The following is a 22423-nucleotide window of genomic DNA, read 5'->3' on the forward strand; positions in this document are numbered from 1 at the left end:
TATCTTCCACTTCAGATGGAACCTTCACATTATGGTTTAAAAGGGGCATTGTAAATATTAATGAACTTTTCAATGAGAATACTTTTGTAACTTTTTCATATCAGAAAAATGTAATCTTCCAAAAACTCACTTCTTTCGGTAACTTCAGACTTGTGAATTCATAAGAAATACATTTTCCCACTTTCCTCATGCACCTCCTAAACAAGAAATTGATCAAGTTTGGGCAATAAAAGTCTCTAAAAGGTGCTGTCTCCAATATCTACAAAACGTCTCTGGTTACGTATTTAACCTATGTTCCCTGAGAACAGGGAACGAAACGCTGCGTCAGCTGACGCAGCACAAATTCCCTTTCGAAGGGGAACTTTTTTTTTCATTTACTGCACTCTCAGATTTTTCACCCATTTCAAAATAAAGCAGAGTTGGGAATCTGATCTTGACCGCATTTTAGTGATGAAGGAATGGTCTAAGGCCCTTTGTCATGTTCGTACCTCCTTTATTTGTGCTCGTCACTCACTAATACAGTTTAAGTTGTTACACAGAATTTACTGGACAAAAGCTGTGTAAAATAAATCCAGACCTCGATCCTACTTGCTGACCACAAGCGTCGGCTACTCTTTATCATACTTTTTGGCTTTTCCCAGCATTGACTTCTTTCTGGACATCTATTTTCAAGTCAATCTCTAACATTTTGATTTTAGATGTTGAATCGTGCCCCTTGGTAGCGCTATTTGGTCTTAACCCCACAAAGGTGTCCTTATCATCTTCTAGTCAAATGCTCTAGCCTTTTGCTTGATAACTGCTAAACCGCTTATACTAATGAACTGGAAAAATCCTTCCCCACCCATTTATATTCATTGGATGCATGACCTGTTGCAGTTTATTCAAAAAAAAAAACATTTATTCACTATTATTGGCAGAACAGAACAACTCAACATGATTTGGCAACCTTTCCTCTTGTACTCTTAAAAAAAATATTTTCCTAAGAAAACCTTCCTTTGCATTTGACCCTAGTTGGTCTTGTCCTCTCTCTCGTCCCTGATTGATTAAGAAACTTCAAGAAACTACATAAAAAATTGAAAGAATTTGGTTTTCCAGAGATTGTCTATGAAGGTGCAAGGCTTTTTTTTCCCACTAATGTTTACATTTTGCTGGATTTTGTCTCTATTGCTACCACACGATATGTCAATCAATATGTCGAAACAAACACTGCATTGAAAAAGCATCAATAAAAAGAGTTCAACTAAACATTTTGCGAGAGAACATCAAAGCATTGACATATCATTCATCTTCCCATCTTATATTTTTTTCCATAATCATGTCCCTTTAGGAGCTCCATAGTTTATATATTAATATTAATGTGGGTCTAATATTTAAGTGCCTTTTAACCTGAATGTCAAAAAAAAATGTCCATAATAAAATGAAGACACGTTTAAAACATTAGCACATTTGTTCATTTAATCACTGTTAGGAACCAATGTAGCAAATGCTTTTACATTGATGTTTCCAGCCTCCTCAAGATGTTTTTTTTTAAAGATTTTTATTTGCATATTCTTTGAACACCAAGGAGCAAGTTTGCAAGCTATTCACTGTACTTTTTTGGTCTATTTGAATAGTTAAATCAAGATTTGATTGCCAAATGTGGCTGTCTGGCTCATAAGACGAAAAATTATCAGATCCAATGATATACAACAATGCATTTCACAATTTTTTAAATTCCCTGTTTTTTTCAATGTTACATCAGACATTGCTTACAATGTACAATCAAAATTACTTTTGCACAAACAAAAAAAAACCTTCACATATTTAACTTAAATTAACATGCTTTCCTCAGAGTTGACCACTGGAAACATGGAGATTTTTTCTTTGCTGGCAGTGTGTTATTTTGAGCATTTGTTTCTTGTACTGTAGTCTGTGAATAACACCTGGGGTCAGTCAGAGGTAGGAAGGGAGGGAGGGGCTCAAGGGGGTTAATGCTGCTTTCTGTTAACAAAGGTCTCTTACACCTCTATAAACAGACGTTCACTCATCCTCTGAGGACTGTGCAACGGAGCACCTGACGAGTGACATCCAAAGGTTTGATCACCTTACTTATTTCTGTTTGGTTTATTTGTAGTGATTTTTTGTTCATTAACGTCTGCTCATATTTTTTTTAAACTCGTTTTTGTGGAACTATCAGTATGTTGTTGAATGACGTTGGTCTCATCATGACATTTAAAAATAACCTCTTTTATTTTTGAGTCTTTTCATTTAACTTGAAAGGGAATATATTGTGAAGAATCATTTAATATAATTCAATAATATAATTTAATAATTAAGTTAAATATACTAAACATATAACATCATACTATAGGCCTATACTATTTGTAAGATTTTTTATTATTATTATTTAAATTATTTGAATATTTAATTATTGTTGTCTTGTATATTTGGTAAAAAAAATAAAAAACATTCGCCTGAAAAGATATATGATCAACCATAAACATCCCTTTTTCAGTCAATCCAATCCAAACGCAAGATACTTAAAGTTCTGCTGAGCATGTTCCTAAAGTTAAATCGCATTTCAACTTTTACTTTTATTGTTGAGCAGTACTGAATTATCAAGGTCCTGTTTCTGAAGTTGTTGTCAGTATTTGTTTTTAGTTATTGCTGCTTTTTGGTGCAATAACTTTTGTCTCTTTTCAGTCACTATGCTGTACTTTCTTAGCTTCATTCTGCTTCTGGGTGAGACGCACACATATACGGACACAAATTCTTCTATTTAATAAATAATAGATTGTGTATGTGACTCCTCTCAACTTTTTCTATTTTTCAAACAGACTATGTAGAAAATGCAGACACCGGTAAATCCAGTATTACCACCACAACCAATAACGGTATAGTGAGGTTGGTGAATGGTATCAATGGCTGTTCTGGAAGGGTTGAGATTTACACTAGCGACTGGGGTACCCTTTGTGATGAAGGGCTGGACGAAGTCGAAGGCAATATGATCTGCATGGAAGCAGGTTGTGGTCCTGTCTTATCCTTACACTCTAGTGATTTGTTTGGCGAGGGTACGGGACCATTACTGACGGATGACCTGAGCTGTTTTGGGAATGAGAGCTCGGTGCTTGACTGCGATTGGGATAACCACACCGATGCGTGTGACCACACGAGAGATGCTGGAGTTGTCTGTGACTGTAGGTTACATTCAAGTTATTGTCTAAATCATACAATACTCCAACACTCCTGAAAATGAAATTGCCAAAAGGTTGGGTTTCAAAGAGATGCAAAAGCAAAACCATTTTGGGTTCCCCGAAGAACCTTTCATATGAAGAATATTTGAATAATTTAAAGAACCTTTTTTTCTCACAATTAAATAAAAAATTTTGCAATGGAAAGGTTCCATGGATGTTAAAGGTCATTTAACCATCAATGCCATTATTTTTAAGAGTGAAATAACTTAAATAACGTTTCATTTTTACTTCCATAGCCATCATAAGGTTTCAAGACGGCAGTAGCAGGTGTTCAGGGAGAGTGGAGATTTTACACGACAGAGAGTGGGGAACGGTCTGTGACACCTACTGGGATCTCACAGACGCAACAGTGGCGTGCGCAGAACGTGGCTGTGGAAATCCAGTGGCTTTATACTACAATGCTTATTTCAGTCAGGGAACGGGTAAAGTATGGATGGATGGCATCACCTGCAAGGGCCGTGAGACTTCACTGAAAGAGTGTGTGTTTACCGGTTGGGGAATGAGCACCTGTACACATGCCAATGATGCTGGAGTCACCTGTTCAGGTTGGTACGCCCACCAGTCTGAAAGCAAAGAAATAGACAGAAAAACATTTATGTTTACATGCATTCATTTTCGTCAATCCAATGCTACGTTCACACTTGTCAGTTTTTGGGATTGAAACACATTTACTTGCAGGTGTGAAATGTCCCTTTCACACAGCAACTATACAGTAGCGTCTTAAATACTGTCTGTATGAACCAAGCGTGCCACGCGAGTTCTGAAAAGTGAAGTCAAAGCGTCTTGATCGCCCCCAGGAGGCTGGATGCTGTATAGGTCAGAAACCCCACCCTCTCCATGTAATGTAATGGGTCATAGACAAACTAAACAATCAAATTGCACTTCAAATAATTTTTTTCCAAAGATGGTTTCTGTCTTTTTATTCAGTTTTTATCACGCTGATGTAAGTTCAAGTGTTCATTCTTTAAATAAGTTAGGTTTTAGTCAGTTATTTAATGCTAGAAAAACGTTATGATTGACAGCTGAGATTGACAGCTTCTCTGAGCGAAGTACACTCTAAAAAAAAAAAAGGTTCTACACTGTAAAAAAAATTCAGGTCTCCAATTGAAAATTTTCTAGTGAGCGATCGCATTTAAATTTTTAATTTGGCCAAATTTAATTTCAGTGAATTGATGCAATTTAATTCAATTAAAATTCAAGAAATTCAATTTGGCCAACTGAAAATTTTAGATGGCCTCACTAGAAAATTTTCAATTGGAGACCTGTTTTTTTTTTTTACAGTGTATATGGCACCAAAAAGGGTTCTTGGGTCGTAATCATTGGGGAACCTTTTTTAGTGCTATATAGCACCAATTTTGGTGCTTCAGTGGTTCTTCAGCGGTTCTTCAGAGGTGCTATATAGCACCTTAGTCAAAGAACCGGTGAAGAACCTCTGAAGAACCGCTGAAGAACCAAAATTGGTGCTATATAGCACTAAAAAAGGTTCCCTTATGATTACGAGCCAAGAACGATTTTTGGTGCCATATAGAACCTTTTTTTTTAGAGTGTAGTCACTGAGGCACCAACAGACTTTTTTTGGGAACTTCGGGAGGAGATTAGAGCTTTAACTTTAATTTCTACATTTCCATAACTGTTTATTTCACAAAAAGTTCAGGGACGTGTGATTGATTAGGCGGGAGCAGTCTATAGGCGGGACCTTAATGTCACGGCTCCACTTTGGGCTCACTCAGGCTCTAAGTTGCTACTTCGCAGACTCGAAACTCAAGATTTCAACGCCATATTTGGACACTTACTACAATGGAAGAGAGTGAAGGTGCGTCGTCCATCATTTTTTACAGTCAACGGTATGAACGTGCAACGGAGTCGAGCATGTATTCTCTTATCAGTATCAACTATTGTGACAGTGACCAAAGTATTATCAAAGATGGTGACGTCCATAAAACTGAGTGAAACTGAAAAAAACTTCAAATGAGAGACATGAGACATTTGTGCAACGGCTCACTCGCACTGTATGACGAGACTGACAACTAGTTGTCCAGTCCGGTTCCATTTACACAGCAAGTCCTGAAAATGTACAGGTGTGAGTTTGCTTATAGAATGCGGCTGTCCCTCCTGTAAATAACTCAACTGTGTGCGAATACAAACTTCTTAAGAACTCAAATACAGAACTGACAACAGTATTCCGTTGCTGTGTGAACGTGGACCAAATAAATCCAATGTGATTTCAGATTCTGAAAGTTCTGTTTAAATGAACCCCAAACTTTGCATTCCAATTAGTATCGCGTAGCAGCCCAGAGGCCGTCTGAATGACATGTAAAGCAACCAATACTTTTGAAAGTCCTGTGTTTAGTTGATCCTGATAAGCCCTCATTGTCACACGACGTAAACACGATGGCTGTCTTTTGGCGACACACACTTCTCCTGGAAATCCTGTAGAATTCAACCAATCAGATGATGAATATGTTACTGGAGCTACCATTAGAATAATTATCAATTTCTTTTTGCCTTGATGACACCTTTTTAGGTATAGGTCAGGGTTAGCTGACAAATTCTGATAAATATATCAGAAGAGATTTTTTATATTAAGCAAATTTATATTTTTACAGCTTATATTTGATTATTTCAGGTCTATCCCACCCCTTGCAAAACAATCAAAATTTCATTCGGATTGATCTCAATTGGATCGGTTGATTACAAATAGATCATTTGAGTGCATGTAAACATAGCTACTTTAAGCTCATGCTGGTGGAGCATTTTTCTCACAAACGTCCTCCTTTCTCTTCTTTAGAGATTAGGCTTATAGATGGAGTAAACTCTTGCTCCGGGAGAGTGGAGCTCCTCTATGATGGTTATGGGTGGGGAACGGTTAGCGATGACGGCTGGAATCTGTTGGGTGGAGATGTGTTCTGCAAACAGGTTGATTGTGGGACTGCACTGAGTGTCACGGATGTATCTTTTTCAAAGAAGGGTTCAGGTAGTATATGGATGTATAATACCCATTGTACTGGGACTGAAACCTCTCTGAAAAGCTGTATTTCAGGGATTAGCAAAGATAAAAAGATTACACACAACACTGATGCAGGAGTTGTCTGCAGAGGTAAGTGTGAACAAAAAACTCCAGGAACTACAGTGATTATGTCAAGATTGCACGTCAAATGCAACGTGAATTCATCTGAATTCTTCTCCTTTCAGAGGTCAAAGTAGTAAACTCCCATAACCGCTGTTATGGTACAGTACAGGTTCATTATAATGGAGATTGGGGCTCAGTATGTCACTTCAATTGGGATCTACTGGATGGTATTGTGCTGTGTCGAGAGCTCGGCTGTGGTTCTCTTAAAGGGACATTATATTCTGCTCATTTTGGGAATGGTACAGGTAACATAGTGATGGACAGTTTACAATGTACCGGGAGTGAGTCCTCACTGAAGGAGTGCCCATTCTCTGGCTTGGTTAACAGCCTCTGTACACATTCTCAGGATGCAGGAGTCGTCTGCGGAGGTAAATTAAAAAAAGAAGAGGTTTGAAATGAACAAATGTGAATATATATACTACCTTGCAAGCACTTAGTTTAGTTGCAAGAAAAGAATAGGACCAAGCTGAAAATTGCATATTTCAGGGCTCGTTGTCACTCTTTTCACTCCAGTAAATGTGTCTCAGCTTAGGTTTATTTCTCAAAAGTCTTGACTACTAAAAAGCGTATGGTCATTTTGACCGCTATGGACCCTTTTCACATTCCTGTGGTTCTCAGAAGCAGATGTTGTCATAATTGGGTAAACTACTATATTGGTGTACGAAAATATAATTTTTGCTTTCCCATTTGCTCTAATAGCAAACAATTCACAATAGCTTTTCTCTGACTTTCCAAAAGAGGATACAAATATATTATGTTGGTCAGAAGAGAGAATTTACAGACAATTTTACTGTTATTTAACGCCAAGTTAGTAAAACTGTTATAAATGTAGAGTGTTAATAACTGAGTAATCATAAGGCTGTGAAAAGGGTCCTTTATCCAGGAAAAAAAATACAGTTCATTTAACACTTGTTGACCCTTTGTGTCCCAATAGCAGTTCACAATGGGAACCTGACATTTTAGTCGATTTCATGACTAAATTAATTTGAACAATTAAATCAAATATGTGGTGTTTTGGCCAACAAATCTGTAACAAAAATGTGTTAAATTTTTTTAATTAAATAATTGATCAATTTTACATAAAACACGTGACAACCAGCTCTGACCTGAAATGTATTAAAGATAATATGTAAACAGTATACAGTTATTCTTATATGCATGTTTTCTGAGATATGTGCTTACTCTGTCTCTCAGAAGTGAGATTGGTAAATGGAGACAGCATTTGTTCTGGAAGAGTGGAGGTACTTATAAACAATCGGTGGGGAACTGTTTGTCGAAATGGCTTTAGAACGACTGCGGCTCAAGTTGTCTGTAGAGAGATGGGGTGTGGAACTCCGGTAGAGGTAAAGACAGATGGTTATTTCGGAAGTGGTATGGGACCAATATGGATGAATAGAGTGAACTGTCAAGGCAATGAACACACATTGAAGTACTGCCCGTCAACTCCATGGGAAGTAACCTGTGCACACGCAAACGACGTAGGTGTCATCTGCCGAGGTAAAGTAGATGTCTAAATTTTCTTTCTTGTTTATGTTAGTTGATTTGTTTACAAAATATATGGGCCCTTTTTGCATTTCCGGGGTTCTTGGAAGCTGAAGTCATCATAGTTTGATAAACTTCTATAGTGGTGAACAAAAACCACAAGAACATTTTTGTGTTCCAATTTGGCCCAGTAGCAAAACATCGAAATGTTGGTCAGAAGAGAGAAAGATGTCAAATTTGCTGCAAATTCCTCAGCCGTTGTATTAGAACCACTTACACAGCAGCATTAACTAGTTTTCTATAATTTAATACTTAGGTAATTCAACACAAAGTATAGTGTTATAAATGTACATGATATTTCTTTTTTTTTCCATAATGTACAACTTTGGTGATTGATAGACCCCCTCAGTAAAAAGTCCATGAGAAATAACGGTTACACTTTATTTTTATGGTCCCCTTTAGACATTCTGTTGACGTTGCACCTACATGTTAACTAATGGTGCTTTTCCACTGCGTGGTATGACTCGGCACGGCACGGCACGGCTCGGCTCTCTTTGCTTCAAAGTGGGTGCGATTATAGACTGATCAATATAGTTGCACCGCCACCTCGTCTACTGACTATGAGACATTTATTTTTTCAAGTTGCATGCAACGGTCGTTTAAAGCAAGTCATTTTAAAAAGTTGTGCAAACAAAGGATACTGCGGTGGCTGTTGCTGACTATTTAAATCTAGCGGGTTTGGTGTCTATTGTCGTAAATCCAATAACGCTAGTGACGTTACTGACCAATCAGTTATCTGCATTGTTTACACGTCACATTTTAGTATCGGTATGGCTCGCCTGGAACCTCAACCGAGCTGTACCATGCAGTGGAAAAGCGCCTTAACCCTAATTAGAGTATAAGTTTGGTTTTAGTAGACTGAGGGGGTTAGTAGAATAAGGGGTTAGGTTTAGCAGATTAAGTTGAATGTACTTGCAACGTTACTTAGTCAGTAGAATGTCTGTTGGCGGACCATTAAAATAAAGTGTTAGCACAGGGGTATCCAAACTTGGTCCTGGAAAGCCACTGTTCTGCAGAGTTTAGCTCCAACTTTCCTCAACACACCTGCCTGGACTTTTCTAGTATGCCTAGTAAGACCTTGATTAGCTGGTTCAGGTGTGTTTAATTGGGGTTGGAGCTGAACTCTTCAGTGGCCCTCCAGGATTGTGTTAGTAGATATTAAACAGACAGTCTACTAATACTCTAATGAGAGTTAGTTGACATGTAGTAGGCCCAATGTTACTTATAGTCAACAGAATATCTAAAGGGGGCCATCAAAATAAAGTTACCAAAAATGTATTTAATAATAGCGGCGTACAAATGCATGTCCATCTGACAATGATAATTCAATGTATTTGTAACCTAATTTATGTAAGCACAGAGACAGATCAGGAACTCTTCTGAATTTTTTCTAGAGGTAAGGTTGGTGAATACGAACAACCCCTGTCAGGGCACAGTGCAGGTGTATCACGATGGCCAGTGGGGAACAGTTTGCCACAACAGCTGGGATGTCGCAGATGGTATAGTACTCTGTAGAGAGCTGGGCTGTGGTGGAAATGCAGAGCCCTTGAAAAATGCCCATTTTGGGGTTGGTGGTGGGCCGATATGGATGGATTCCCTCAATTGCAAAGGAGACGAGTTAAACCTCAGGAACTGCCAATTTGGTGGGTGGGGAAACCATCAGTGCAGTCATGCGTATGATGCAGGAATCATCTGCAGAGGTGCGTACATGACCCAACCCGTATCTGTTCTCTGCATTTGCAATTATTAACTAAGAAAATTTATTTCTATGAAACATAAAACAATACGAATATTTAAAAAAAATGTCTTAAAAGAAATACATGGTTCCATTATCTTGGGGAGTGAGCATATATCATATAACCACATTAAGATTTGCTATATCCTTTACAGAGATTAGAAATGTGCTGAAGATTAAGGTGAAGGCGGACTCTGTTGACCCCAATGACCCTTCAGAAATGACAAAACTACTGGACCAAGTAATGAATATTCCTAATTCAATTACCTTTTCTTTTCACTTGTCTATTGTTGCCATTGAGTGTCTGTGTTCTCGTTCATCTGAATTAAACAGATTAAGAAAGAGGTCCAAAAGAATGGAAATTACTCTGTCAAGTGGAGGACTCAGCCGAATGGGAAAGTGTTTCAGGAACAGAAATTATTTGATCCCTGAGAGGTTTGTAAACTCCTTCTGAATGGGCTTATTTCAAAGATGTAATTTGAATATAGAATTTCAGATATTTATTCAAATACTTACAGGTTTTTGTACATGTTATTTCCACAGGAGCCACGCAAGAAAGGACCTTTCATGACAAATTCAAGAGAGCAGTTCTTGCCAAATTACACAGATGAAGAAGTCATTTTAGAAGTGTTTGAATACTGAAAATTTTTTAATAAATAAAGGATCATAAAGAACATCATTCTTTAGGTTGCAGCAGGTCAAAGTCAGTGAAGGATTGTCATCATTTTGAAGGCCATTGTCATTGGTTGAAGGTGAAAGGAAAATACAAATGTAAAACTGTGATTTTTTTTAATGTTAAATGTTTATTTGATTTCTGATGCATTATATATCAACACAACATAACCTCTTAAATATATTTAAATTCTGTAAGATAATTTTCTTAAATGTGCATTCATTTATTTGGTGTTACATCTCATTACATACACATATTAAACTTGAGTAAAGCAGATTAATCAAGAAAGTACTGTCACAGAAAGTACTATTTTTTTGGGAAATAAAATAATTGTAATTTTACTTTAGTCTTTCTGTCTTCCTGACACCAGCAAGCACCAGTACATTATATACACATTTCATTCCCATACAATATTCATTATTGTAGTGTTTAAAAGAGCTGTAAATATAAGGCATTACTTTCTCAGGGAAATTCTGTGGGAAGGTCTGATCAGAGGTGTAAAGTACTTGAGTAATTTTACTTGATTACTGTACTTAAGTAACATTTTTGGGATTTTTTACTTTACTTGAGTGCAATTAAAAATTAAAAAAAAGTACTTATTACTCCTTAAAATTTTTATTTACAGTCAAAAAGTACTTCTTTTTTGGAGATCACTTCATTCTATTTTCCCTAGCTATTACCAAACCAATTGAATTGCGCTGACGCCCAAGTTAATTAAATGTTATTTATTCTGCCAATGAGATTCGTTTTCACATTCCATGAAATTGGTCAGACATGTTCATTGGTCCTTTGGAAGCGACGTCATGTCGCATCAATTACCACAATGCACAGCACCTTGACCTGGAAATTAGAGTAATTATAACAGTCAGTCAGTGTAAGAAAATGGAGGATTCAGTTGCGAACACAGTCCAAAATCAGCCACAGGATCAAGAGCCCCCATGGCCGTACCTTAGCAAATTCTTTTCTTTTGCAGGATTGCTGTTCAGCCCCAAAAGAGGCTTGACACTCACAATTTTGAAAATCAGCTTCTGCTCAAGTTAAATCCGAGGTTTTACAACTTTGAGTAGCATGTTGCGTACTGGCATTAGATAGTAGACTTATACTTTGATAATTAAATACAAACAGTTCTAAAGCAAGATAAAACCTTGGATGTGGTTCGTTCACTTCATGTTTTTAGAGATTAAAAGCTTTAACAGAAATCTCTAGTTTTAATTTTTGTTGTTACTTTTACTTTTTTAATACTCAAGTATAATTTTAATGTGGTACTTTTTTACTTTTACTCAAGTATGATTCTGGGCAGATACTTACTTTTAATTGAGTAAAATTTTCACTCAGTGCTTGTACTTTCACTTGAGTAACATTTTTGAGTACTTTTTACTTTTTACACCTCTGGGTCTGATTTGATTGACTAGCGCTCGGTTAGTGTTAACTTTCAATTATAACTAGATTAAAAAGTTTGTCGAGACAAACTTTAAGTTGACTTGAAAAAGTATAGCCAGAAAGTTTGAAATAGTTTGAAAAGTTTGAAATAGTTTGAAGATTAAAGTTTGAAATAGTTTGAAAAGTTTAAAGTTTGAAATAGTTTGAAAAGTTTAAAGTTTGAAATAGTTTGAGTTTTCACACCTGAAAGTCCACACCAAGGTCCGAACCGAAGTTCATGTTTTGATACATTTGATACTTTCGGTTAGATCTGGTTTGGTTTCACATTGCAATTATGCAAGCACACTAAAGAACTTTACATGACGCACTTGCGTCCACTCGTCATCATCTATGTGGGCTGCATCTGGACATTGATTGGTTTGTAAACGGAGGTGCGTCTGACGTCAGCGTCTTTGACAAGAGCGAATGAACGGACGCATATCGTTGTTGCCACTATTGAACAGTGCAGTGCGCATTGCTTGACTATTTTCTTTTCGTCACGTTTAAAAGTGGACATTTCAAGCTTTATATACACATATTTCTCATGTTTGTGAGACAAGTAGCCTGCTGAGTTTCGGTTTATTTGAGACGTGCTCAAGTTCATGTGCAAAGCATGTGATCGCTCCCGCGATTATTGTCTGCTATAGACTATTTGCTTCATATTTATTAAATCCAGGCAATTATCTGATCAAACGTTGATTAAAATTAAGATACAATTTATACAAAATGAAATTCTCATTAAAGAAAGGCTTTCTGAGCCAAATCATACAAAATTTCTTTCAAAATCATTTGTGACCTTCTGTCTTCTGACATATTGCGCATCTTTTCACTTTTCATAATCAATGAAGCCTAGATGAAATTTAAAAATAACATTAAAATATTTAAACATAAACAGGAACTTCCTACAAATGGTCTGAAAGTCCGAACCATACAGAAAATGCTTTCACACTAGAAACGAACCAAACCTTTGTTCAGTTTGATCCGGACCGAGACTACCTCTTTTCGTCTGACCAAATTTCGTCTGTTTGGTCCGGACCGTGGTACAGGGGAGGTTTCACACCTGTAATTTTGATCCGGACCAAACTGAAAAGTCAGAAAATCCGGACCAAACAAGGTAGGTGTGAAAGGGCCCTAAGTTAGTAGTTTAGACCTGCTATGCGGTTGCTATGGTACTCAGGTGGTTGCTAGAGTGGTTGCTCTGCAATTTCTAGGGTACTTGGGGTGGTTGCTAGGGTGTTGCTATGCGGTTGCTAAGGTACTTGGTGTGGTTGCTAGGGAGTTGCTAGGGTACTCAGGTGGTGCCTAGAGTGGTTGCTATGCGGTTGCTAGGGTACTCTGGGTGGTTGCTAAGGTCTTGCTATGTGGTTGCTAGGGTACTCAGGTAGTTGCTAGGGTGGTTGCTATGCAGTTGCTAAGGTACTTGGGGTGGTTGCTAAGGTACTAGGTGTGGTTGCTAGGGTACTCGGGTTGGTTGCTAAGGTCTTGCTAAATGGTTGCTAGGGTACTCAGGTGGTTGCTATGCGGTTGCTAAGGTACTTGGGATGGTTGCTAAGCGGTTGCTAGGGTACTCTGTGTGGTTGCTAGGGTCTTGCTATGTGGTTGCTAGGGTACTCTGGGTGGTGACTAAGGTATTGCTACGTGGTTACTAGGGTACTTAGGTGGTTGCTCGGGTGGTTGCAATGTGGTTGCTATGACACGTGGGTGGTAGCTATGGTGTTCTGGGTGGTTGCTACGCAGTTGCTAGGATGTTCTGCGGTTGCTAGGGTATTCTGGGTGGTTGCCACAGTATTCTGGGTGGTTGCTATGAGATGGATAGAAATAGTCAAATGATAGATAGATAGATAGATAGATAGATAGATAGATAGATAGATAGATAGATAGATAGATAGATAGATAGATAGATAGATAGATAGATAGATAGATAGATAGAAATAGAAATAGTCAGATGATAGACAGATAGAAATAGTCAGATGATAGAGATACTCGCTAGGGTGTTGCTATGCTGTTTCTAGCATACTCAGGTGGTTGGTGGTTGCTATGCGGTTGCTAGGGTACTCAGGTGGTTGCTAGAGTGGTTGCTAGGGTACTCGGGTCGTTGCTAAGGTCTTGCTATGTGGTTGCTAGGGTGGTTGCTATGTGGTTGCTAAGGTACTTGGGGTGGTTGCTATGCGGTTGCTAGGGTACTCTGTGTGGTTGCTAGGGTCTTGCTATGTGGTTGCTAGGGTACTCAGGGTGGTAACTAAGGTATTGCTACGTGGTTACTAGGGTACTCAGGTGGTTGCTAGGGTGGTTGCAAGGACACTTTGGTGGTAGCTATGGTGTTCTGGGTGGTTGCTACGCAGTTGCTAGGGTATTCTGGGCGGTTGCCACAGTGTTCTGGGTGGTTACTATGAGATGGATAGAAATAGTCAGATGATAGATAGAAAGATAGAAATAGTCAGATGATAGATAGAAATAGTAAGATGATAGATAGAAATAGTCAGATGATAGATAGAAATAGTCATATGAAAGATAGAAAGATAGAAATAGTCAGATGATAGATAGAAATAGTCAGATGATAGATAGAAATAGTCAGATGATAGATAGAAAGATAGAAATAGTCATATGAAATATAGAAATAGTCAGAGGATAGATAGAAATAGTCAGATGATAGAAAGACAGATTTGATGGATTAGATAGAATGGAAGTTTAAGTGTCAGTGGTTTAGAAATAGTTCATAGAATGGCAGCTTGATTGAGTATAAGGAGCCTCTCCAAATGTCAAAATTTGCATTTTGACAACTGGAGTTTGAATAGTCTTGGCTCATCTGAACATTCCGTCAATGAAAGTCTATGGGATTTTTCCGAGTTTTAATCAGCATTTTTAGGAAAACCTTAAAGCAGCACTAGGTAACTTTTCAACCTTTATAATATATTTTCAAGACTCTTGTGATGATACATCGACTTACAATAGGTTGAATAACACATCTGTCATAGCCTGACGGGGACTGTATCGTTTTTAATCGTACTTTTAAACTTCGGGTTTCAGGTTGTAACCCGAGAACAAAAAGAACTACAAAATGCGACTGCTTTACGGCATATACGTCACTTCCACCATCACCCCCACTTCCTTAAATTCGGACGTGTGAGCCCAACTATCATTTGTTTGCCGAATGTTATAGTCATGACTCATGGCCACCAGGGCATAATACAGGCCACCAGGGCATAATACAGACTTTATCAAAGAATTTGCTGATTTTCTATCAGAGTTAGTACTGGCCGTAGATAAAGTACTAATTGTTGGTGATTTTAATATCCATGTAGACAACGGAAAAGACGTATTGGGATTAGCATTTAAAGACACACTAAACTCTATTGGAGTTAGGCAACACGTGTCAGGAGCCACTCATCGCCATAATCATACTTTAGACCTTATATTGTCACATGGAATAAATGTTGATACCGTTGAAATTCTGCAGCAGAGCAATGACATCTCAGATCATTACTTAGTATCATGTATACTTAATTTAGCTAAGGTTGCAAAGCCACCCCCTCGCTTCAAAAATGGCAGGACAATCACTGCCGCTACTAAAGATTGCTTTTTAAATAATCTTCCTCATCAGTATCATCTCCTCAGCATCCCAGATAGTATAGAAGAACTTGATGTTGCAACAGAAACTATTGACTCTCTCTTTTCCAGAACTTTAGACACAGTTGCTCCTCTGCGCTTAAAGAAGAATAAAGAAAATAGTCCAACGCCGTGGTACAACGAGCACACCCGGGCCCTTAAAACAGCAGCCAGAAAAATGGAGCGCAGCTGGAAGAAAACAAAACTAGAGGTATTTCGTAATTTGTGGAAAGAGCACATAATCACATACAGAAAGGCCGTAAAAACTGCTAGATCTGCTTGTTTCTCAACTCTCTTGGAAGAAAACAAATTATTTATTTATTTGATACAGTGGCTAAATTAACCAAAAATAAAGCTTCAACTTCTGATGATTGTAAACAGCACAGCAGTAATGACTTTATGAACTTCTTCACATGTAAGATTGATAATATTAGGAAGAAAACTTTAACCATGCAGCCGTCTACTACAGTATCACATCAGACAGAGTATTGTAGTGTCACTGAGGAAAAATTACACTCATTCACTGCTATAGGAGAAGAAGAATTGGCTAAACTCGTTAAATCATCAAAATCAACAACATGTATGCTCGACCCTATACCGACTAGGCTATTAAAAGAGATGCTACCAGAGGTCATAGATCCTCTTCTTAATATCATTAATTCATCTTTGTCATTAGGATATGTACCGAAAACTTTTAAGTTGGCTACTATTAAACCACTTATTAAAAAAACGCAACTTGATCCTACAGAATTAGTCAATTATAGACCAATCTCAAATCTACCCTTTCTGTCAAAAATACTTGGAAAGGCAGTGTCTTCACAATTATGTTCCTTTTTAGAAAGAAATGGTATCTGTGAGGATTTCCAGTCAGGATTTAGAACGTATCATAGCACTGAGACTGCTCTCATCAGAGTTACAAATGACTTACTCTTATCATCCGATCGTGGCTGTATCTCTCTATTAGTGTTACTCGATCTTAGCGCTGCATTTGATACTATCGACCACAACATTCTTTTGAATAGACTCGAAAATTATGTAGGTATTATTGGAACTGCTTTATCATGGTTTAAATCATACCTATGCGACCGTTATCAGTTTGTAGCAGTAAATAAAGAGATGTCACACCAATCGCAAGTTCAGTATGGAGTACCACAAGGCTCAGTGCTAGGACCGCTACTCTTCACCCTGTACATGCTACCACTGGGAGATATCATTAGGAAGCATGGCGTTAGTTTTCATTGTTATGCTGACGATACTCAGCTCTATATTTCTTCACGCCCTGAAGAAACTTACCAATTCACAAGATTAACGTAATGCATAGCTGATATAAAACATTGTATGACCGGTAATTTCCTGCAACTCAATTCAGAAAAAACTGAATTTTGAATTATTGGACAAAAAAGCTCCACAAGTAGTAACCTAGAATACTGTCTAACACTTGATGGCTGCTCTGTCAAGTCCTCGTCGTCAGTGAGGAACCTGGGTGTGCTCTTTGATACCAATCTTTCGTTTGAAAGCCACGTTTCTAGCATCTGTAAAACTGCATTCTACCATCTTAAAAATATATCTAAATTACGGCACATGCTCTCAATGCAAAATGCTGAACAGTTAGTTCATGTGTTCATGACCTCAAGGCTAGATTATTGTAATGCTCCACTGGGTGGTTGCCCTGCTCGCTTGATAAATAAACTCCAGCTGGTCCAAAACGCAGCAGCTCGAGTTCTTACTAGAACCAGGAAGTATGACCATATTAGCCCAGTTCTGTCAACACTGCACTGGCTGCCTATTAAACATCGCATACATTTTAAAATCTTGCTTATTACTTACAAAGCACTAAATGGTTTAGCTCCCCAATACTTGAGCGAGCTCTTAACATATTATACTCCATCACGTCTACTGCGGTCTCAGAATTCTGGCCAGTTGATAATACCGAGAATATCCAAATCAACTGCAGGCGGTCGATCCTTTTCCTATTTAGCTCCGAAACTCTGGAACAGTCTTCCTAACATTGTTCGGGAAGCAGACACACTCTGTCAGTTTAAATCTAGACTAAAAACACATCTCTTTACTGTGGCATACACATAAAACACTTTTTCAATGAAATGATTGTTAGGCTGCATTAACTAGGTCAGCCGGAACCGGGAACACTTCCCATAACACCTGATGTACTCGTTACATCATCAGAAGAATGGACTCTACGCTAATGATAGTCTCTCTGTTTTATCCCAAGGTTTACTGCAGTCAGCTGGAGCCGGGCCGTATCCAGATCAGATGGTGGACCTGCGCTCAGAGAAGACCAACACAGGACCTCGAAGTGTCTGCAGAGACCGTGATTAGACTCACCCCGCAACTGCCTGATCGACACGGCATGTCAATAAATCCGTCTCCGGCGTGTTGACTCCGATTGTTCGAATATTACAATTAAATAATACTTAAATCGATATGTCATCCTCAATAAACCCGTCTCCAGCGTGTTGCCTCCGATCATTCGAATATTGCACTTTAATAATTATTTAATCAACATCATCCTCAATAAACCCGTCTCCAGCATGTTGCCTCCGGTCCCTCGAGTATTCCGATCTATTATGACCTCTGACCTGTAAAGCTGCCAGAATAATAATAATAATAATACGCTGTTTGTTAATTGGCCAGAGGAGAACTGGCACCCCGACTGAGCCTGGTCTATTTTTCTCCATTAGGTCACCTAATGGGGTTTTGGTTTCCTTGCCACTGTTGCCTCTGGCTTGGCGTGCTCAGTTGGGGACACTAAATTTGTCAACTAAACATCGAAATAAATCTAATTAATAAACTAAATTAACCATATAAACTAAATTACTGATCTAATTATTGATCTAAAGCCCACACTGTCACTGTATGATAATTGAAATGAACTGATGCCATCAGCATTTTCTCCAGAATGGCTATACAGCTGAATAAAATTATGCTGCATTTTTTTCCTGTTTAACACTGTAAAGCTGCTTTGAAACAATCTACATTGTTAAAATCGCTATATAAATAAAGTTGACTTGACTTGACTTGATGGCCGAAGCAGCACAGAAAAATAAGAAAGCAAAGGTTTTGTCGGAGGAAAGCAAAAAGAGGAAACGAGAAAGTGATCAGATTAAAGGCAGGACGAGGATCAACATTGGGCCAGCGTTTGCTCGATGGCGTGAGCTGAAGGAGGAGGGGCTACATTCTTGCAAGTAAATACATAAGACGTACAAAATCATATTTTAGGATACCTAACATGTCTGTGATATTTGTTTATTTGTCTTGCCTCAAGCTATAATGCAAATCGATTTTTCAAATTTGCAGGTTCATCTATGGTAGCTTGATATTATAATATTGACGATATATGGTTATTACCTCTCAAACATTGAATTGAAGTATCATATAGATTCTGTAAAACGGTAACCAATAGACTAGGCTACTATAATGACGCTGGCTTGTAAACGTGAGCATCGCAATCATTTGGCGTTTGAAAAAAAATAAAACCCATGAAATTATATTCATATGACATGCTGAAACATATGCCACTGTACCTGGGATGAAGACATTTCACACGCGACGCAAGCAGAACCCCTGCATGTGAACTCCTGCAGTGTTCAGGGCTATCATGGTTGTCATGTCAACAAATGCACGTGCGATGCATCCCCTGATGTAGAATGACAGAGTTTACGACAGTAGTAGAGGACAATACTGTTTCCCAACTGTAGGGGGACCCCGAGAGCAAAACCTACCTAGTGCTGCTTTAAGTCGGATCAGTCTTAAAAGAAAAGGCAACCCGAGTCAGAACAGTTTGAAGGTCTAGTCTGAGTTTGGTAGATGTAGCTTGAACAGTCTAGGAGGAGTAGCAATTAGTTTTTTAAGAAAATAAGTTTAAGTACAATATCAGTAAGTTGGCTCTTTCAAGCCAACTTAATTATTAATAATTAAGAGTAACGACAGTGAAGCAACGGAGAAAAAAAACATTTCTCCATTATAATAAGGGTTAGAGTGTTTTCTGGCTTTTCTGTCATTCAAAAAAGACCTGTGAATTAGGGGTGGCACGGTACATGAAAATGAAACCGAACCGTTCGGTTTGCTTGTCTCGGTTCGGAGCGAGTGCGTCGCACAGTTTCGACGCATGGGCAATGTATCCTCGTGCCCGTATGTTACCTCAGACAGTGGGTGTCCTTTTCGCGCGAAATAAGAGGTGTGTGTGTGGACATACAGTAAAATTAAGTAAAAGTGTAGTGCTGCAGGTCACGTCACATGTAGAAATGCAAGTGGGAGAGATAAGGAAGGCTGCCCAGAGTTGGAGGATGCGCCAGCAGGGCAGATGTAGTGCATATGGAGAGCGGGAGCCACGCGCGCCCGTTGTGCATTCACACACTGGCAGTGTTTGTCTCGCGCAGCTGAACCACGGCTCGTGTATTGCAAATACAGACAAATATTGTCCATTCTCTCACATTTTTCGGTGTTCTCCTCCGACCCCTGTCTGTCTCATGCTTTGATTTATGATGGGCAGCATATATCTGCTGCAAATGCGACCGTGTTCCCCTCTGTCTCATACACACATGCATATAACATGTTGTAGTTCACATGATAAATGTAACATTTAAAAGTTAAGATATGCTTCTAGTTGTAATAATTTAAACATGCCTTTGAAGTTTGGGCAAAAACTTCTGGCAGTCTTGTGTTTTCGTGTATTTTCTTTTTTTTCTTCACAGCGCTGGATGTCATATGGTGATTGTGAAACACACGGAACACTTCATGGTGAAATTTGCTAATCAGGTCAGCTGAATTAAAGCCACAGTGCATTGTTCTGAAAAAAATTGACATGATTAAAAATGTTACGCCAATGTGTCGGACTCGGTAGACAGCCAGTTAGGAAACAACTTCTACATGATATAACAATTTTTGAATACTGTATCCTAAATTGTGGATGATTAAGCTATATTTCATATGCTGAAGTAAATTTCTGGAGTGTTAACGATTAAAAAAAACAACAACAACAACCGTACAGAACCGAAAACCGTGACCCTAAAACGTGATACGAACCGAACCGTGGGTTTTGTGAACCGTGCCACCCCTACTGTGAATATAACAGGTATATAATTAAAATATAAAATTATAATATTACATACATTTAAATAGTGCAACACCATTTAGTTTACAAACCTGTGGCTGATTCCTGTTTGTGAAACACCTGCTCATCAGGCTGTGTTACCCAGTTCACACTATACTTCCCTGTACTTTGTACCATGGTCCTTATCTGTGAAATTCAGAGAAATCTTAATAAGAAAACACTCAAGCTACACATCACACTTATTAATCACATATTGAACCTCACCTTGTCCAAAATTTTCTTCTGGATAAGTGGGTCATTGACATCGACTCCAATCTCGGCCTTTACGGCAATCTTCATCACAACTCGTCTATCAATTTCTGTGGACATTGACAAGGGCTTTAAAAGATGACCCGTTTGTCATAACGGCTTCTTTTCATTGCATTTGCCAGGAAAACAACAGAGAACATGAGATGTGAATTACATCCTTGTTAAAGTCGTCGATAAATGGAAGTTGCGATTCTTCCCTATTGTGACACATATCCAAGTAAAACGGCTTAACGAGCAAGAATAAGAAAAGGACTTAATTTTGTCAAATGGGAATTTATTGGATGGTTCTGTTTGCTATTGGTCGATCTCATGTGAGTGACAGGTTGCCCCGCCCTCAAGGCAGTAAACACATCCTTAGAGAAGAGGAGATATTTTGAGGGCACATGAATAAAAAAATTCAAAAAATTATGTGTACTGATAAATCATTATAAATTCTGCGATATTCAGTAAAAATTAGGAATCCCATTTTGATTTCATAGTGACTTCAAGGCATACACCGTTTGAGAAGCTCACGTGTAAGATGATCTTACTTTGGCAAGAAACTCCTGCATGAAGCCCATCCAAACAACTGCTCACACCCCATCCAGTAAAAGGACAGTCTAGCACAGTCTGCTCATTTCCTGTACAGGCCACATTATCCATCCTTATTTGTCCGACTGAGGGACCCACATATGCCTTTAGCTCTGCATGTTCTCCACAGCCCAGCTCTTGACACAACACTCTAGCATCTTCTAGATCCCAACCAGTGTGACACACTGCGCCCATTTGCTCACCATGCCGAATCTGAACTCTGCCATCACATGCACTGGAACCTTCTACCAGCTTCACATCTGTTGAAAGAGTGGTTTTACATATAAACAATTGAAATCTTATAGAGCACAGATTACTCCCTAATGTTCAAAGGGTAAAACAGACAAAATCTATTTGTAAATGCAATGTATTGTCCAAGAATCGCTGAGTTCTGTTCAGCATAACACATTTTTTGTACTTTTCTTAATACTAAATACACGCAAAAAGACAACGCAATAATACTGTTAGTATTTGTGTGATCTCTGTACAACTATTTACAAAAATTGATGTGCATCAATAAAGCATTAATTTAACCAAAGTTTATTGACTTCAAAGAATAGTTCACCAGTAAAAATGTTAAATACAGTCACATTAGTTATTGTTAGTTAATGCATGAACTAATATTAACTAAAAATGTGCAATGCATTTGTTACAGTATTACTATTTGTTAACGTTATTTAATAGAAATAGAATTGTTCATTGTTAATCCATGTTAGCTGAGGTTCATTAAATAATATTAACAGATACTATTTATTTTAATAATGCATTATGAAATGTTGGCATAACATCAACTAAGATTAATAAATGCTTTAGTATTTTGGTTACACTTTATTTTAAGGTGCCCTTGTCCATGAGTAATATCAATTAACAATATGCACTTACTATAAGGTTGGGTTTAGGATTAGGGTTTGGTTTACGGTGAGTTGCATGTAATTATTAGTTATTACGTATTATTATGTAGTTATTACTACGGTAAATACATGTAACATGTAGAGTACTGTATTTTTTTCATAGTTCTTGTTAACTAATACGTTAACAAATGGAACCTTAATGTAAAGTGTTACAAGTGCAATGCTTTGTATAAAAGTGTCTGCCTTTTTTCTCTGCAGTTGGAAAAGACTAATTTATGCTCAAC

General features: G+C 38.1%; 1 protein-coding gene across 1 annotated transcript; it reads left to right on the top strand.

The window, feature by feature from the left end:
* Nucleotides 1-2014: 2014 nt before the first annotated feature.
* On the top strand, nt 2015-10653 carry LOC307126034 (scavenger receptor cysteine-rich type 1 protein M130). The gene is made up of 11 exons (XM_079816368.1): nt 2015-2073; nt 2683-2721; nt 2817-3176; nt 3470-3778; nt 6022-6330; nt 6426-6731; nt 7558-7860; nt 9300-9605; nt 9796-9881; nt 9974-10075; nt 10184-10653. Exons 2-10 carry the CDS (start codon nt 2688-2690, stop codon nt 10070-10072), a joined length of 2112 nt encoding a protein of 703 aa, XP_079672494.1. The 5' UTR covers nt 2015-2073; nt 2683-2687; the 3' UTR covers nt 10073-10075; nt 10184-10653.
* The last annotated feature ends 11770 nt before the right edge of the window (nt 10654-22423 follow it).

This window comes from Gobio gobio (assembly GCF_949357685.1).
Source record: "Gobio gobio genome assembly, chromosome: 5".
Classification (NCBI taxonomy): Eukaryota; Metazoa; Chordata; class Actinopteri; order Cypriniformes; family Gobionidae; genus Gobio; species Gobio gobio.

Coding starts and splice junctions, on each gene's coding strand:
- LOC307126034 (XM_079816368.1), top strand. CDS start 2,688: ATGCTGTACTTTCTTAGCTTCATTCTGCTTCTGG. Junction 3,177..3,469: donor TGCTGGAGTTGTCTGTGACT/GTAGGTTACATT, acceptor TTACTTCCATAG/CCATCATAAGGTTTCAAGAC. Junction 7,861..9,299: donor CGTAGGTGTCATCTGCCGAG/GTAAAGTAGATG, acceptor AATTTTTTCTAG/AGGTAAGGTTGGTGAATACG.